Source organism: Podarcis melisellensis (genome assembly GCF_964234715.1).
Source record: "Podarcis melisellensis genome assembly, chromosome: 16".
NCBI lineage: Eukaryota > Metazoa > Chordata > Lepidosauria > Squamata > Lacertidae > Podarcis > Podarcis melisellensis.
In genome coordinates this window covers 24,408,536-24,427,660 of record NC_138533.1, presented here as the reverse complement: position 1 = coordinate 24,427,660, position 19,125 = coordinate 24,408,536, and the positions used below count along the sequence as shown (strand labels likewise).

Below are 19,125 nucleotides of genomic sequence, written 5' to 3'. Positions count from 1 at the left end.
CTATTGGGTTGTTGTCTTTATTTTCATTATGTATACAAGTGGTCGCTCAGGTTGTGAACGTGACCCGTGCGGGATGCACATTCACAACCCGCAGCGTTCGCAACCCGCAGCGTCACATCTGCGTACACGCGGGTTGCGATTCTGTGCATGCGCAAAGTGCCATTTAGTGCTTCTGCGCTTGCACGACTGCCAAAACCCAGAAGTAACCCGTTCTGGTACTTCCAGGTTTTGGTGGGTGTGTAACCCGAAAAAACGCAAACTGAAGCAGCTGTAACCCGAGGTATGACTGCATTGTGGTTTTGTATCTTGATTTTATTCTGTGAACCACCCTGAGACCCCCGGGTATAGGGCGGTGTGTGTGTGTGTGTGTGTGTGTATATATACAGTGGTGCCTCGCAAGACAAAATTAATCCGTTCCGTGAGGCTCTTCGTACAGCGGTTTTTTCGTCTTGCGAAGCAAGCCCATTGACAGCTTAGCGGATTAGCGCTACAGCTGTCAAGCGGCTTCCAGCGATCAGCTGTTAAGCGGCTTATCAGCGGAACAGCTGATAAGCGGCTTAGCGGCTTAAGAAAAGGGCGAAAAAAGCGAAAAAACCCCGCGGGGGGATGCAAGATTTTTTTCGTCTTGCGAAGCAACCCCATAGGGGAATTTGTTTTGCAAAGCGCCTCCAAAACGGAAAACCCTTTCGTCTAGCGGGTTTTTCGTCTTGCGAGGCGTTCGTCTTGCGGGGCACCACTGTATATATAAATACACACACACACACACACACACACACACACACACATATATATATATGAATGAATGAATGGCTCACGTAGTGAAGTTCCCCATCCCCAAGCAAGGTAGTTTCTGAAGGAACTACCAAGGAACTACCGTCTGCCTCTCCCACCCTCCGAATTTCCCTGCCTCCCAGCGTGGAAACATTCTGCAACCACAATGCACACATGCAGAGACACGTATCTCCCCCCCCTCACCCCCCCAATAATTCAAGAAGGAGGAGGAGATTCTCACCATTGCTCCGCTGGTAGGAAGGTTAGGACTTTTTGGTTTTAACCAGCCCCTTCTGAACCAGGCACCGGTAGAACTCCTGGATGTACGTGTAAACGCACTTCCAATCGGGCTCCCTCATCCGGACCATGTCCTCCACATCCAGTAACTGGGGGCACTCCGCGTGCGTCCTGGGTGGTGGGGCAGGGTGGTGGGGTGCCAGGAAAGGGGAGGGAGAAGCCAGTGATCACAGCCCGGACAGATTTGGAGAGGGGGCAGGGAGGGAGGGAGAGAAAAAGAAGAGAGACAGAAGGGAAAAAACAGAAGAAATACATAAATCCATTTCACATTCCTTTGTGTGTGTGTGTGTCAAACTTACATACATGCTTTTGGGGGGTGTCTCTCTGGCGTGCAATACAAACGAGGGTGGAAAGAGGGGGGGTCCATTGCACACGTGCGCCTGGGAGTCATTCCTCATGGGGGGGGGGGAGATAGGAAGGGTAGGGTGAGCGTGGCCAGAAGTGCTGTTGTCAGGGGCAGGTGCCACGAGCAAGTGTGGGGAACTCGAACCCAGATCTCGACAGCAAAGACAGTCCGACAGACGGAAAGGGGTTGGGAGAAAAGGAGATGGACAGGGCGGGAGGGAGGAAAGGCGCTGTGCTCTGGTACCTGTTCCAAGGTGGGGCCTTCTTTCTATATGGACGCATATAGAGAGAGCGGATGAGGGGGGCTGGAACGCACCCCGCTGGCTCATCCCATCCTACCCCAGCCTTGCAACAGCGCTGCGGCACAGCCGGGGTGCCTGAAGCTGGGGGGGGGGCACGCAGGACGACAGCGACACAGGAGGGAAAGTGAAAGCAGCTCAGGAAAGCACCTCTGGTCCAGATCGTGGAAGGAGGGGGTCGGTCGCTCTCGTGGTCCATGGAGAGGAGAGGGGAGCAAGGAAGAGGCAAGTGGGGGTCTCTGGCAGGAGAAACCCTTCGCAGGCAAACGCCCCTTGCCCTCCTCTTGGGCCAGGACATTGCATTTGGCCCGCAGGGGAGAGACCTGGCTCGGAGAAGAGGAAACTCGTCGTCCCGCCAGCCTGGGACATCAACAGAATGAGCAACTAGGAGTCATTGAGCAGACCACCAGGCTCCTGCAGCAAGGCTCTGGCACTCGTGAAAACGTCCTTTAAAAAGGGATCACCCTCAGGTCCGCTAGTAAGGGAGGCAGCAACGAAGCAATTCAGGAGCGGGGGAAATGGAGGCCCTCAGTTTGACCCTCGGAAATCTCTGCAGGCCGCACCCTGAGTGGTTTTTGCCTGGCCAGGGCTTGGCCTTGAATGCAGATCATGCCTCTTGCTTTCACACAGGAAGCTAGTGTAGAAACCAGTCTACAGTGGTACCTTGGTTCTCAAACGCCTGGTACTCAAACAACTTGGAACCCAAACAATGAAAATCTGGAAGTAAGTGTTCCGGTTTGCAAACTTTTTTCGGAAGTCGAACGTGCTCTGTTTTGAGTGTTACACTTCTGTTTTGAGTACCACACTTCAGTTTTGAGTGTTACGCTGAGGTCTGTCTGTTTTTGCTATTTATTTTGCATTTCTGTTTTTGCGGCTCTTTTTGTTTTGTTTTTGCGATTGTGTGGAACCCAGTTCAGCTACTGATTGATTGACTGTGTGACTGCAGTACATTGGTTACTGCTTTCATTTTAAGGATCAATGGTCTCGTTAGATAGTAAAATTCATGTTAAATTGCTGTTTTAGGGGTTGTTTTTAAAAGTCTGGAACGGATTAATCTGTTTTGCATCACTTTCTATGGGAAAGCGTGCTTTGGTTTTGGAAGGGACTTCCGGAACGGATTACGATTGAGAACCAAGGAACCACTGTACTGTAAAAGGCTAAAATTTGTACTGCTTGCTCCGCACACTTTAGACTGGCTTCGCCCACCAGGGACTGCAGCCCTTGGGCGGAAAAAGGGTTCCAAAAAAGTGCTAAAATGCAGCATTATTTTGTTCCGTATTTTTAGGGCAAGGCATGTTCAAAAACACTTATCCTGAGACCTGCAAATGTGGGCGAGCAGTCCTGACTTTCCTGGGTGCTGTGGACTGCAGGATCAGCCCAAACCTCTCCAGAGTGCCAAATCTTGAAAGTGGCCTGGCTCCCTAAATTTGCATGTGGAGAGGCGGGAGAAGCAGTTGCTCAATGCTGCTCTGCGGGGGCCCTGCTGTCCACCTCTGGTTGGGAAGGGGACAAGCAGCCCACAGGGGGAGAAATAAGAGACGAGAAAGGGAGACAGAGAGAGAACTCCCTTCCGTGTCTTTCTGCTCAGATCCGTTCCAGGCACAGCACCCAGGGGTGTCCCGGCTCAAGAAGCGGCAGCGGTGCGCCCAGCCAGGCCCCGAGGGCATCCGCAGCCCCGAAGTCGCTCTCACCACCCGACCCCAAGCTGCAACAGCGCACAACCCTATAAGAAAGACCTTGCAAAGAGGAGCAGGCACTCTCCCGCTCCTCCACACCAGCTCACAGTGTCCCACGTGCGCCACCGCCCAATCCAAATTTTCCAGAGGAATCAGAATGCCTTCCAGCGTGGAAGAGCTCCTGCGCTCTGCGTAAATAGCTGAGTCCCCTTCCCTTCCTACCTTGTGCGCGAGAAAGCAGCACGGATTGAGCCAGAGCCGGAAAAGGTCCGTCTGCAGGTTACGTGGCAAAATCCCAGCACGCTTGTGAGGCCCCGGCATGAATGGTTAGCTGGCTTGGGTGGTGCAAGAGCACAGTGAGGTGTAGTGGTTACAGCAGTCCTCCCAAAATGGGCAGTACTGCCCCCCTGGTGGGGGGCAGAAGGATTAACTGGGGGGGAGGGATAAGAAGCAAGGGGGCAGCAGGACACACTGGAGGTGTAAACCAGACTTTGAAAAGTTGGAATCTCTGGTCCAAGCCCACCAGTTTGCTGGATTAATTAAACTAAATAGTTTTAACTGGATTTTGAGTGTGATTAACCGTTACTGTTTTGAAACTCTTATTCTGTTCCTGAGCGGGTCATGCAAGCTTTTTCTAGGGTAGGGGGCCTGGGGGATGAATTTATGGAACCAAGTCTGAAAAAGTTTGGGAACCACTGAGTTAGAGTGTCGGACTCAGACCTGGGAGACCAGGGTTCGAATCTCTGCTTGGCCACGTGAAGCTCACCAGATGTGACCCTGGCTGCCAGTCACCTCTCTCAGAACTAAACCTACTTTAAAAGGTTGTTGTGGGGATTAAAAGGAGGAGGGAGGGAAGACCACATGTGCCGCCTCTGAGCTCCTCGGAGGAAGAAGGGGAGTGACGAATTCAATAAGATAAATAAATATTAAACAAACAGCCACCTGTGCCCCTACACGCTTCAAGAGATGCCTTTTGCCAGAGCTGCGTGTTTGTTGTGATTCTGCAGGTAACCACCAAAGTTACAACTGGGGCTTCAATCTTCCTAAGAACCCCAATCTTGCATTTTTTAAAAAAAGGCGGAACAAGCATGTTTCTAGACCTCAAGGTTGCAAAAGCACTCTTTGATTTTCACAGTGGATAGCTGAGACTCCCTTCCCCAGGACTAGCAAAAATGAAATAAACTGTAAGCATTCCAGAAGCCTGCAAAAAAATAATAATCAGATTTTGCCTTTCCCAAGGCCAGGTCTTTCTTCCTTTTGATGAGGCCCTGCTACATGACACCAGCCTTCTCCAACCTGGTGCCCTCCGGATAGTGTTGGACAGACAGCGTGGGCTAATGGTCAGAGGTTTGTGGTCTAGCAACGCCTGGAGGTTGGGAAAGGCTGGTGTCTGCACACAGGGAGCGCTGCTTTCTGTCTAGACAACACAGCTTAGGAAGAAGAACAGGGGACGAGAGGCAGGCCTTATTCCCCACCTTGGGGCTTTACTGGGAGGTCTCTCCCAATCCCCCCAAGTCGTCCGCCCAGTGAGACATTTTCTGGTTGAGAACCTCCCAGCCGGAATCAGCACAGGTTTGAGCACAACTGAGCAGGAAACAGCCACAGCCCTGCAGAGAGGTGTCCGGTTAACTCATTGCCACAGGATAGTTAAGCCAGCCTTCCTCACTATGGTGCCCTCTAGATTGCTTTAGATGCTACAACTCCCATCATCCCCTGCCAGTACAGCCATTTTAGACTACAACTCCCATCGGCCTCAGCCAGCACCGACGGCTTGGACTACAACTCCCATAATCCCCTGCTATAACGGCCCTTTTGGACTTCTAACTCCCTTCACAGCTGTAGCACAAAGTCCATAGAGAGCACCAGATTGGCCAAGGCTGTGTTAGGCAGAGAGAGAGAGAGAGAGAGCGCACAGGTACGCCAATAACCCAGAAAAGGCGCTAGACCTCTTGAAGGAAAAATAGGCCCTGCGCCCGCGCTTCTCTCCCACGCGCGGCGGGCGGCAGGAGCAGCTAAGGGGTACATACTCAGCCGCCGAGAACGCCATCTCAAAGTTGCGCCGCCGGTCCTGCGGTGAAAGCTGAGCATAATCAAAGGCCTCTGGGAAGAAGTTGTGGACGAGGGCGCAGAAGGCCATGCCGTCGCTCCAGCTGGAGGAAAAGTTCTGGATGTCGACGTGCTGCCGAGTAAAATAAAAACAAAATTTGAAAAAAATTGTTTTATTTTTTAAAAATTTGATTTAAAATCAAGAATCCTCAAAGCGGGGGTTTGCCAAAAAAAGAAAGAGATAATGTTAGCAGTAAGAAGAACGAGCAACACTAACTTAAAAATTTCAAAAAGAGAACAAGAAGAATGCACATTTAAAGAAGACTGGGAAATGTTTACTGAATATATGGGTGAAAACTGTGTTCATTTAAAAATGCTGGTAGCGTTAAGTTAAATTCAACAGTGTAAATCAGATTTGATGGATGTAACAATGGATTACTGAATGGTTTAGTTCATGTACAAGATGTAGGAATCTATGGTATGTAAAACGGACCATGGAAATAGAAGAAGGGAAGCAATTAATTTAAGGTTATTTAAATGAATATTTTGATATGTAATTTAGAAAATTTAATAAAAATTATTGTGTGTGTGTGTGTGTGTGTGTGTTAAAGATGACTATAGACTAAAAAAGAGATGAAAACTCACATAAACTGCTTTAGGCTTGTCTAACAGAATATTTTTAGCAGGCTCTGAAAAAACGTACAGCGAAGGCATCTGCCTGATATCAATCAGCAGGGAGTTCCGAAGTGCAGGCGATGCAACACAGAAAGATCCAAGTTCTTACAACTGCAGAGCAGTTTTATGTGGCCTCTGAAAGAGGGCCAGTTCCGGTGATTGAAGCTGTTGAATGGGGTATGTGGGGTAAGGCGATCTCTCAATCTGGGGAAGCCCGGGCAGAAAGGGGCAGGAAAGTGGGCACAGGCGAATGGCAAACTAAGTTGTGTGCTGAAATGGCAAAACTGACCGGAAAGCTCAGAAACCAGGGAAACCAAAACTTTAATAAGGAATGGGGAAAAAATTATAGTTTACCTAGAAGACCACTGTTAGCAGTTGAAAGCATTAGCGGGATTGCAATAACACTCGTAACATAACGAGAACTATGGACGTAATGGGGTTATATTTTAAAAAATGGACTATTGAATAAACACGCAGTAGAAAATGGGTAACAACAGAACCTATGGAGGGAAGGTGGGAAATCCAGAGATTCGGAGGAATCTTTTAACTGTGGATCTGTCGTGGTAGGATTATAACTTTAAATTTGTAAAATCAAGTAAAAATTATTATTTTTTAAAAAGGAAAGTGGGCACAGGCCCACCGGGGGCACACTCACCTCGTAGCCCCGTGTCTTAGCGCGGCACCAATCCAACAGCATTTGCTTGATGCTGCTGGCGTTGGGGACCCCAAAGCTGCCCGAGCGCTGGACCGCCACCCGGGACACGGCTGGGTTGGCTGGGCTGCGGAGAGAAGAGGAGAGCGTAAGAAGTTGCTGTATCCCAAACCAAAGCATTGCTCCCATTGGAAGAAGGAAACGGCCTCCGATCGTGGGGAGCTTGCTTGGAATACCGTATTTTCCACTCTATAAGACGCACCTAGTTTTTGGAGGAGGAAAACAAGAAAAAAAATATTCTGAATCCCAGAAGCCAGAACAGCATGAGGGATCTGGCTTCTGGGATAGCCTCTCCCTGTTCTGGCTTCTGGGATAGCCCAAAAAGCCTCCGCAAGGCTGAAGGATGAAGGCACCCCGCTGCCCTGCGGAGGCTTTGCGCAGATAAGCCAGATGCTAGAACAGTGCTGCACAGTGCTCCCTCTCCCTGTTCTGGCTTCGTCGCGCAGCCTGCATTCACTCCATAAGACGCACACACATTTTCCCTTATTTTTAGGAGGGGGAAAGTGCATCTTATAGAGCAAAAAATACGGTACATCTGCAAAAGAACGCAGGCAGCCTGCCGCCTTCCCTAAAGCCGAGCACCGCCACCCACCCCAGGACTTCTGCACCAGCCGCCCGCACCTCATCCGAACATTGCAGGGCTCCTCACCTGCCGCTCTCCTTCTCCAGCTTCTCGATCATGGCCTTCCGGGCTTGCGAAGCTGACGTCTTCGGCAGGCTCTGAGCCTTCATGAGCTCCTTCTTCTTCTCAGCCTGGCGACGTTCCAGGGCAGCCAGGCTGCCAGCACGCCCAGAGGTCTCATCCTCTCGCTCGAAGATGCTGCCAGAAAGGGACAAAGGTGAGAAAGGGCAGCAGGGCCTTGCCAGGAGACTAGGAGGTCAACGCTGGCTTCTCGCTGGTTCCCCGCTTCCCTCTGCAAGTCTTATGACCTTACTGCGGTAGCGAAACTGGGGACTGGGTGTGGCCACCAAGACCATATAACACCGGTCCTGAAAGATCTATATTGGCACCCAGTACATTTCTGAGCACAATTCAAAGTGTTGGTGCTGACCTTTAAAGCCCTAAATGCCCTCGGTCCAGTATACCTGAAGGAGCGTCTCCACCCCCATTGTTCAGCCCCAACACTGAGGTCCAGCTCCGAGGGCCTTCTGGCGGTTCCCTCATTGCGAGAAGTGAGGCTACAGGGAACCAGGCAGAGGGCCTTCTCAGTGGTGGTGCCCGCCCTGTGGAACGCCCTCCCATCAGATGTCAAGGAAATAAACAACTACAGTGGTACCTCAGGTACTTAATTCGTTCCGGAGGTCTGTTCTTAACCTGAAACTGTTCTTAACCTGAAGCACCACTTTAGCTAATGGGGACTCCTGCTGCGCCGCGGGAGCACAATTTCTGTTCTCATCCTGAAGCAAAGTTCTTAACCCAAGGTAATATTTCTGGGTTAGCAGAGTCTGTAACTGGAAGCGTATGTAACCTGAAGCGTATGTAACCCGAGATACCACTGTATCTGACTTTTAGAAGATAATAGGTTATTTTGATGTAGTTTGTTAATCTTTAGATAGATCTTAAGGGCCAGGAAGAGAGTTCACAAAGAGATGGTAAATCCTGCCTCTCCTGTTTAGGGTTTCCTAAAAGCATTCCTCCTTGCTTCCTCTTTTATTTACTCTGGACTACTATGCATGCTCAAATTAGCTCTTTGTAGTTTTAACTTTTAACTTTGTCCCACGTGCGGGTTTTGAAATGCTCAGCGGAAATCTGATTGGTTCTTATGAACACTGTGTAAAAAGTTCTTTTGTGAATAAAATGACCTGGGCCAAGGGGTGGACAGGAATTATTACAGACACCTCCTCCCAGAGTCTTGCTGGTCAAGCCTCATGTGTATTCTGTTAATCAGAGTCCAGCCCTTCCCTGTTTGGGGAATGTTACAGCCCTGGGGTCCCCCTGCCCACTCTGCAATTCTGCCGTTCTGTGAATGCGACAGGAGCTGTGCAACTGGGAGAGGAGCTCCAGCAAGGACTCACCTGCCCACTTTCTTGGAAGACGATGTGCTGTAGGACGATTTGGTCTGGACAAAGGTGTTGCCGTCTGCTGAAAGGTTGAAGCGTGGAGAGGGGTGGGAGACAAACATAAGGACCTCAGGTACCATGGAGGCAACAGGGCAACATGCCACGGACTTCACCAAAACAGCACCCTTTCACGGGTTTCAAATTTTATCGTGTTTTTAGCTTCCTTAACGGGTCGTGCAAACCACTCTTCCAAAGAATGCTTTTTTATAGCGTAGGAGGCACGGGGGATGAGTTTATGGAACCAAAGGGACAGTGGCCAAAAAAGGTTTGAAAATCACTGAGTGGGTGTGTTGGACTTGGACCTATGAGACTCGGGTTCGAATCCCCACTCAGCAATCTAAAGCTCACTGGCCCAAGTGGCTGCCTCTCAGCTTAAACCTATTTCACAGGGTTGTTGTGGGGATTAAATAAGATGGGGGAGAAACCATGTGAGAAGGGGGTAGTGGTCCCAAAAAGTGTGGGAACCGCTTCTCTAACCACTACACAACACTGCAGTAACTTATTATGCTTTGCTCTTCCAATGTATTGGTGCTGACCTTTAAAGCCCTAAACGCCCTCGGTCCAGTATACCTGAAGGAGCGTCTCCACCCCCATCGTTCAGCCCGGACACTGAGGTCCACCTCCGAGGGTCTTCTGGCAGTTCCCTCCCTGCAAGAAGTGAGGTTACAGGGAACCAGGCAGAGGGCCTTCTCGGTAGTGGCACCCTCCCTGTGGAATGCCCTCCCACCAGATGTCAAAGAGAAAAACAACTACCAAACTTTTAGAAGACATCTGAAGGCAGCCCTGTTTAGGGAAGCATTTAATGTTTAATAGGTTATTGTATTTTAGTGTTCTGTTGGAAGCCGCCCAGAGTGGCTGGGGAAACCCAGCCAGATGGGAGGGGGTATAAATAATAAACCATCATCATCATTATTATTATTATGTACCCTTCAAGCCCAGACATCTCAGGAAACAGAGAAACACTCAACACCACAATAAATCTGCTCTCAGTCCCATTTAGCTTGGCAAGAAAGAATAGCCCTCCTCTTCCTGGGAGCCCCTCACGGCAAGGAAGGGAAAAAAGGTGCAGGGAGAGCCTTACTTTCCGATCTCTTCACGTAGCTGGACTCCATCATCATCGTGCGGGAAGTCTTGCTGCCATCATCTGGGAGGGGAAAAGCATGAGGGTAAGCAGAGTGTTTATGAATCAGGCCAGAGGCCTACCTCATCTGGCGCCCTGTTCCCCACAGTGGGAAGCCCACAAGCGAGACTTGAAAGCTTTAGGCTTTTCTCCCTTTGTTATTCTGCCTTTGGAAGGTGTACTAAAGGCTAATGGATGATCTAGGAGAGATTCCTGCACCGCAAGAGGGTTGGACTAGATGACCCTCGGGGTCCCTTCCAACTCTACAATTCTGGGATCTAGTCTGACCTCTCCTGCCCAATGCAGGAAATCCAGCTGCAGCAGATGGTTGCCAGCCTCTGCCTCAAGACCTCTAGCAAGAAAGAGCTCTCCAAAATTCTAGGTACCTAGCCCCATAGCCAAGCAGCTATTAGGGTCAAGAAGGAACATTTCCCTAAAATATTCTCCCCAAATCTACCCTCCTATAACTCAATCCCCAGTGAGACCCAATCTTGTTCTCAGGGGAAGCAGAAAGAAGACTTTACCCCCTTCTGTCTGATGACAGCCCTTCAGATATTACACTCCTCCTCTGTCTGCTTTTCTCCCAGGTAAAAATAAACAAGTTTCCTTATTTTATTTAGACCTGACCATCTTGTCTTCCGCTGGGCCTGCTCCAATCCAACTAAATCCTTCTTAAAGCACAGCGCCCAGAACTGGACACCAGACTCCAAGCAGAGAAAAAAGCAAAAACATTATTTCTCACGACTTGGAAACTCTGGTGCGAGCGACGCCGTCTAAAATTGCATTAGCCCTTTTCACAGCTGCATCACAGGGATGGCTTGTTACCAGTTGCTACTAGCCTTGTTCTCCACACATTTGTCTAATCCCCTTTAGCGCCCTCCCAAGTTGGGGGCTGTCATCATTTGCAAATTCCAGAGTCCAGCTAGGTGCTGCATGAAGTATCCTTTCTTCTTGCCTGTCCTGAATCTTCCAACATTCAGATTCATTGGATGACGCAGAGCTCCAGTATTTGGCAAAATGCATCTCCCTATCTTTACCGGGCAGAATTTTATACCCCTTTACCATGTTCCCACATGCTCACCATTTCCCTTAAACTAAAAAGAACCAAGCATTGGAAAAACACTTTCCTTGTAAGGAAGTGGCCCAAAACCTCTTAAACCAGGCTTCCTCAACCTCAGCTCTCCAGATGTTTTGAGACTACAATTCTCAGCATCCCTGACCACTGGTCCTGCTAGCTAGGGATCATGGGAGTTGTAGGCCAAAAAACATCTGGAGGACCAAGGAAGCCTGTCTTAAACATTGAGCTTGTGCCTTTCCAAACCTCTCTCAGCTTCCTACAATATCCTTTCTGAGGAGAGGCTGTGATGGGTCAAGTGGAAGCCCTTAGCCTTGAAGCAAAGAAGCTGCCTTAAAACAGGCCATCAGGGACATAGAAGCTGCCTGACACACAAAAAGAACACCGTGTACATCTAGCTCAGTACTGTCTACACTGACCGGCAGCAGCTCTCTGGAGATTAAAATAGGAGACACTGACAGGAATTGAACCTGGGACCTTCTGCACCAAAAGCAGATGCTTTACCACTGAGCTACAGCTCTTCCCTTACGCTGTCTGGCAATTGGTCCACCTAGCTCAGTACTGTCCACACTGTCAGGCAGCAGTTCTGCAGGATTTCAGATAAGAAGTCTCTCCCAGGTGTACTTGGAGATGCTTTTGGGGACTGAACCCGGGACCTTTTTGCATGCAAAGCAGATTATCTGCTGGCCTTCCTCACGTGTCCATCCCTCTATCCATCCCAGTGCTGCCTACTCTGACTTGCAGCCACAGCTCTCCAGTGTGCCAGCCAAAGAGAGGCCTTTCTGAGTCTTGCTGAGCCCCTTTTGACTGGAGATGCCTTGGATTCGAGGGTGCAAAAAGTACTTCAGCCCATCGTTCTCCCTACAACAGAGGAAGTCCCGGGAAGTGGATGGCATGAGTCAAGGCCGAGCGAGGAGCACTTACGTCCCAAAAGAAAAGACTAACTCAGATGCTCTAAAGCATTGCCAGAGAACAGAGGACAGAGAGAGACGAGCCATTCCAAGCTTCAGTTGCCAGGATGAGGCCGCGGAGACGGCCGGAGAAGGCACCAACTATCCCGGTGCAAAAAGAGAAGAAAAACTGCCAGCGGTGACCCCCGATGCAAAGAGGAGAAATCAGGACAGTTTCCAGAGCAGAGAGAAGAGGGCGTCTCTCCATGGGGAGAGCAAGGACCCGAAAGAGGCCTGATTTGACGTCTGGGATGCGTGCTGCGCGTCTCCCCCCGGAAGCCATGCGCTCGGAAGGAAAGGCGGAGCGTCCCCAAACCCCCAGCTGCTCCTTACTGGACTGAACAAGGCGCTGGGTCTTGGTGACGGTGCTGATGGCTGAGCCATCGGCGGACATGGCGCTCTGCCGGGCCGTGGTCTCTGTGGTGTGGGTGGCCCCTCTCGATTTGGCTTCCTGGATCCGCAAGCTGCGCTCCTTTTCTCGTTGCTCTGCAAAACGCCACGTCCCAGAGGGGTCAGGAATGGCGGCAAGAATGGCAGGAGGTGGGCCAGGTTACAGGAGCCACGGGGGACTCGCTGTGCCTTTTTAACAAACCAATCTTTTAGCGCTGGAACTCCCTGCCTATTGACAACCAGGCAGGCCCCTTCCTTGCACAACGCCAGCCGAAGAGATTTTTGTTTAGGAAAAGCTTATCCAGACATGTAGGAAACTGGTCTGTGTTTTGTGTCGTTTTCATTTCACCGTTCCTTTTCGTTTCCCTGAAGATGTCTTACAACTGTTGCTTTCGGCAGCTTTTACTGATACAGCCGTACCATGGAAGTCGAATGGAATCCATTCCGGAAGTCCGTTCGACTTCCAAAACGTTCAGAAACCAAAGCGCGGCTTCTGATTGGCTGCAGGATGGTAAAAGTAAGTGTAATTTTAAAAATGATTAAAAATTATGATATATGTAAACTGCTAAAGATGAAAATGAAAATCAGATAGGGGGGACTTGGGGAAGCTTACTTAACAATGTTTAGAAAAAATAAGGATAAGACAAGAATTTGTTTGTTTTTCTGTTTGTGTTGTTTATTAGTGTTATAAAATGAATTTAAAAAATGGGGGAAGGAGGAAGCTCCTGCAGCCAATCGGAAGCCATGGAAGCTCCATCAGACGTTCGGCTTCCAAAGGAATGTTAAAAAACCAGAACACTTCCAGTTTTCGATATTCCGGGAGCCGGAACGTTCGACTCCCAAGGCATTCCAGAACCAAGGTACGACTGTAGTTTCATAGTTCTATACTTTTTGGAAACCGCTTTAAGGATTTTGTTTTGTGAGAACAAAGCAGTACATAAACCTTAGGGAATAAAATATACTGTGGCCGGGAACCCTTTATTTCACAGATTTGTTAAATTTTAAATTTCACCCTTCCTCCAAGGAGCTCAACTGTAGCAGCTGTGAGTCTCCTAAAACACCACTGGTTTGATCCTCAAAGCAGCCCTTGATGGGGGGAGTGAGTTAGGTCAAGGTCACCAGTGAGGAGGGGGGTTTCTTCACTCAACTGCAGATACATACAGATTGCTGCATATCATAGGAACACAGGAAGCTGCCTTACTCCGAGTCCATCCAGCTCAGTATTTTCCACACTGACTGGCAGCAGCTCTCCAGGTTGTGGCACCAGCATGGCCATAAAATGGACAATGCAGCCATGCTGGCTGGGGGCTGACAGGACTCGTAATCCAGTTGTAGCCCAAAAGGCAGCAGGTTGGCGAATACTTGTGTGAATCCGGTGGCTTTTGCACAGCAATTTTTAGTGCCCATTTGCCTCCCACTCCTCTATAGTTTAAGTCTTCTCATTTGAGGACTAGATTTCTTGAAGTATGCAATTATAAAGCTCCCCACCCCCCAAAAAAATTCCCAGGCAAGTACCTCGCTTCCTCTGGCGCAATTCCCGCATGGCAGCCCGTATCAGCCGCCGCTCCTCAAAGTCTGTGGTCTGATCCAGCTGCAGGGAGAGGGAAAGAGGGGTTATTACTAGCACTGTGGTATCTCAGGCTACATACGCTTCGTTCCAGAGGTCTGTTCTTAACCTGAAACTGTTCTTAACCTGAAGCACCACTTTAGCTAATGGGGCCTCCTGCTGCCGCTCCGCTGGAGCACGATTTCTGTTCTTATCCTGAAGCAAAGTTCTTCACCTGAAGCACTATTTCTGGGTTAGCTGAGTCTGTAACCTGAAGCGTATGTAACCTGAAGCGTATGTAACCCAAGGTACCACTGAACTCCCCTGAGACTCTGCCATGGCTGAGCAGCGCAGGAATAGGACTTTACCTTTACCCACATCTAACAATTAGATTCCGGGTCCAAATTCAGAGTGCTGGTTTTGACCTATAAAGCCTTAAACGGCTCAGGACCACAATACAGTGCTCGTGCTCCAGCGGCGCGGCGGCAGCAGGAGGCCCCATTAGCTAAAGTGGTGCTTCAGGTTAAGAACAGTTTCAGCTTAAGAACGGACCTCCGGAACGAATTAAGTACTTAACCTGAGGTACCACTGCCGCCGCGCTATCAGAGCACGATTTCTGTTCTCATGCTGAAGCAAAGTTCTTAACCTGAGGTAATATTTCTGGGTTAGCGGAGTCTGTAAACTGAAGCGTATGTAACCTGAAGCGTCTGTAACCCGAGATACCTCTGTATATAAAGGTAATAAATAATAATAATGTTGGTTCTCATCAGCCACAGCCAGCGTGACCAATGATTAATGTCCCCTAGTGCATTGATATAGTCCTCCTGACGCCTCAATTATACACCTTTTGGCGCCAGGCAAAAACGTTCCTCTTTAACCAGGCCTTTGTCCCATTAACATTTTTATGTCCTTTAAAATGTGTTGGGGTGGTGCTGGTTATGGGTTTTGTTCTTGTTTTTATTCTACATTTGTGGTTTTTATTTTGTATTTGGAATGTGGGCCGAGGAGGGCAACCAAGATGATCAAGCGTCTCGTCTTATGAGGAGCGTTTGAAGGAGCTGGATATGTTTAGCCTGGAAAAGAGGAGGCTGAGAGGAGAGACGATAGCTGTCTTAAGAGCTGTCACGTGGGAGAATGGAGCACGCTTGCTTTCTCCTGCTCCGGAGGGTAGCACTGAAAACCAATGGCTTCAAGTTACAAGAAAGGGGATTCCAAGTGACTTTCTGACATTCAGGGCTGTTCAACAGGGGAACGGTCTCCCTCAGGAGGTTGTGGACTCTCCTTCCTTGGAGGCTTTTAAGAGGAGGTTAGATGGCCATCTGTCATGGATGCTTTAGCTGAGATGCCTGCACTGCTGGGGGTTGGACTAGATGACCCTTGGGGGACCCTTCCAACTTTAATTTTCTGCCACCCTGAAATCTTCAAATGAAGGATGGTATACAAAATTTAATAAACACCCTTTCGGAGGCTCCCTGGTGAGCAAAATGACACCCGCTTGTGGCAGGAGGCGACCCACCCCAGATCCAAACCCTCTCCCAAACATTATTTTTTATTATTATTATTATTATTATTATTATTATTATTATTATTATTTGATTTTATTTTATTTATTTTATACATTTTTATTAATTTTTTAACATATCATTTCCAACAATCATTTAACATATATTCTTATCTTATACAGTCATACCTCGGGTTAAAGTCGCTTCAGGTTGAGCGTTTTCAGGTTACGCTCCACGGCGACCCAGAAGTAACAGAATGCATTACTTCCGGGTTTCGACGCTCACGCATGCGCAGACGCTCAAAATGACGTCATGCGCAGAAGCAGCAAGTTGCAACCTGCAGGTCTGGGTTGCATTCTGCTCAGGATGCGAGTGGGGCTCCGAAACGGATCCTGTTCGCATCCAGAGGTACCACTGTACAATATTTTAGACTTCTGTCAACTACCTCTGAAGATTTTCCATTCTTTATCATTTAATCTGCATTTCTTAATTTATCTATTACTTTTAATTGTCCTTAACTAATAATTCTCTTTATAGTCTTCCTATTTCGCATAGTCCTCCTTACAAAACTTCTTGCAGTCCTACTAGCATAATCTGTTTATTATAACTGCTTTTCAAATAGTTCAAATATTTACTCCAGTCCTCTAAGAATCTCTGGTCTCGCAGGTTTCGAATCTTTCCTGTCAGTTTGTCTAATCCTGCACAGTCCATTAATTTCATTTGCCACTCTTCTTTCGTCGGTAATTCTTCTTGTTTCCATTTTTGTGCCAATAATATTGAATTTATTCATATACTACCCAGAGGTCTCAGGGAGATTCACAGAACAAAAATATTTGCTCCAGACACATAGACAAACATGCACACACCCTTAAAGGGAAAGGGACCTCTGACCATTAGGTCCAGTCACGAATGACTCTGTGGTTGCAGCACTCATCTTGCTTTACAGGCCAAGAGAGCCGGCATTTGTCCGCTTCCACAGTTAGTTTGTCCAAGCCATGTGGCCAGCGTGTCAAAGCCACTTCTGGCGAAACCAGAGCAGCGCACAGAAACACCGTTTACCTTACTGCCAGAGCGGTACCTATTTATCTACTTGCACTACGTGCTTTCAAAGTGCTAGGTTGGCAGGAGCAGGGACCGAACAATGGGAGCTCACCCCGTCGAACCACTGACCTTCTGGTCGGCAAGCCCAAGCAGTGCAGTGGTTTAAGCCACAGCACCACAAACCCTTACTCAACCTCAGATATGTGAAATGTATCATCACTGAAGCAGTCAAATACAACATTTCCTGTTGCCCAGAGTGGACACACAAGGGAATGTTGCTCCAGACAGGGAAAACTTCCTGTCATACAAGTTCTGGAGTATCCTTCCCCTGTCTGTGACCAGGTAGATGGGCGTGATCCTGGCAGACCCTAAAAAGGGGCTAGTCACACAGCCATCTTCCTCTTTTACTCTTTTGGCTTTTATTTGCTCTCTGCTGGCTCTTAGCCAGCAGCGCAAGGCTCATCCTTAGAGGATGGAAGCCACAAGGCAGAAAGTCCGAGTCTAGCTCAGACTTCTTTTCACTACAAATGTAACCGTAACCACAAGATAAAGCCTGCCTCCAGAATATTACAGTGGTACCTCGGGTTACATATGCTTCAGGTTACAGACGCTTCAGGTTACAGACTCCACTAACCCAGAAATAGTACCTCAGGTTAAGAACTTTGCTTCAGGATGAGAACAGAAATCGTGCTCTGGCGGCGAGGCGGCAGCAGGAGGCCCCATTAGCTAAAGTGGTACCTCATGTTAAGAACAGTTTCAGGTTAAGTACAGACCTTCAGAACGAATTAAGTACTTAACCCGAGGTACCACTGTACTGTGGACTGAATGTTAAGTAATCTTTACTCTTACTTTCAATCAAGACTGTTGCATTATTATTATTTTTAAGAGGGAGATAAAAGGCGAAACTTGCCAGGAACAAGCCAGACAGGACTGCTCAACTTAAATGATTCTAACGAATCCATCAACTTGCTTCCAGCAATCTGCAAGGGAATATGCTCTGCTGCTTGCTCACTAGCGTGAGGGAGGAGGGGTAATATTTAATCCATATATCCTCTCCTACTTTCCTCAACATTCCCACAAGATACCCCACCCAGAAAATCAGCTAGGACTGTTACCACCCCGCTGTGTGCCGCGGAGTCCCAAATTCACGCCGCTGTCGCCAACACGTACCATCTTATCCAACACATGCTCTTCCTCGATCTTGCTCAGCTCTTCGGCGCTCAGGCGGCTTCGCTGGTTCAGCTCCTGGGCCTGTGGCTTCTCTTTTTCGGTGCCGTTTGACAACACCGAGTCCGCTGCCTCGCGGTGCACCGGCACCTCGGCTTCCATCTGAAGCAAAAAAAGAGAGGATGACACCAATGTAGGTCAAGAGCAACTTGGAAGATGATATACGGGATCTTCCATGCTGATTATTTTTTCTTTTCTTTTTTACTCATTCCATTTATAGTCTTACCTTCTTTCCTCCAAGGAGTTCAAGGTGGCTTAGTTAGTTTCCCCCCGCCTATCCCATGTTTTCCCATGCAATTTTATTTTATTTTATTTTTAAAAAATTGTAAGAAAAAGAAAATTTTGCAGAAGGAAAATAAGAGGGGAGAGAGAATGCAGCATCAGTGCAAAAACGGAACACAAATGCAGCCAAAATATAGTCTTAGCCCGGAAGTCAGACAGAATCCGTTCCGGAAGTCCGTTCGACTTACAAAACGTTCAGAAACCAAAGCGTGGCTTCTGATTGGCCGCAGGAAACTCCTGCAGCCAATCGGAAGCCGTGGAAGTCATGTCGGACGTTCGGGTTCCAAAGAACGTTCGCAAGCCAGAACTCTCACTTCCGGAAGCAAAAATGTTCGGCTCGCAAGGTGTTCAAGATCCAAGGTATTGCTGTGGTTTAACAAATACTTCTACATACCTGGAAAAGGAAATGCCGCGGTTGTTGCCAGTATTGTTGAACGAATAGCGGGTCAAACAAAAGTGTTAATCTTAAATCCCTTACTTTCTTATCACATGTATACCACGCTAAGAGATATGGTAAGAATAAAGTGTCATAAAATAAAAAAGCATGGGTGTGTTGTAGCTTACTGCTTGTATTTTTATGGGATATTCTTCCCCCCACCCCCCAATTTTATCCTTGCAACAGTCCTGCAAGGTGTGGTAGGGGATGAGTGAGTGACTGGCCCAAGGATACACTCAGTGAGCTTCATGGCCGGGTTGAGATTCGAACCCTGGTCTCCCGGGTCCTAGTCCAAGACACTAACCACTACAACACACTCTTTTTCAACTGCTAAGCCAAAGCTAGTGTTCATTAGGAAGGGAGAAGGTGGCAGATAGGAGATGATCATGGCTCCGTCGGTAGAGCATGAGACTCTGAAGCGCAGGGTTGTGGGTTCAAGTCTCACAACGGGCAAAAGGTTCCTGCATTGCAGGGAATTGGACGAGACAACCCTTGTGGTCCTATGATTAAAAGGCACAGAAGCTGCACTCTCTGAACATGGTGCTTCATAAACACATTCTGCACACATGAAAGCTACAAACTTTTTCCTCTTTAAAAAAATGGAAATTTAAAACATTAATGTTCTATAACACTTATCGGATCCTGGGGTACAAAATACCGAGTGGCAAGCAGCC

General features: G+C 48.4%; 1 protein-coding gene across 8 annotated transcripts in view; it reads right to left on the bottom strand.

Moving 5' to 3' along the window:
* Positions 1–19,125, bottom strand: part of SMTN (smoothelin) — an 83,721-nt gene that overhangs the window by 5,814 nt on the left and 58,782 nt on the right. For 3 of the 8 annotated variants that reach the window (XM_081892270.1, XM_081892273.1, XM_081892277.1), the window contains 8 exons: positions 17,677–17,835; positions 13,933–14,008; positions 12,361–12,513; positions 9,964–10,026; positions 8,838–8,904; positions 7,471–7,641; positions 6,765–6,888; positions 5,416–5,567 (listed from right to left, as the gene is read on the bottom strand). In XM_081892270.1, coding sequence (XP_081748396.1) covers positions 5,416–5,567; positions 6,765–6,888; positions 7,471–7,641; positions 8,838–8,904; positions 9,964–10,026; positions 12,361–12,513; positions 13,933–14,008; positions 17,677–17,835 — 965 coding nt within the window. Of the gene's footprint in view, positions 1–1,012; positions 1,180–5,415; positions 5,568–6,764; positions 6,889–7,470; positions 7,642–8,837; positions 8,905–9,963; positions 10,027–12,360; positions 12,514–13,932; positions 14,009–17,676; positions 17,836–19,125 lie in introns of all 8 variants that reach the window. The other 5 variants (XM_081892272.1, XM_081892274.1, XM_081892271.1 and 2 more) reach the window with 5 other exon arrangements.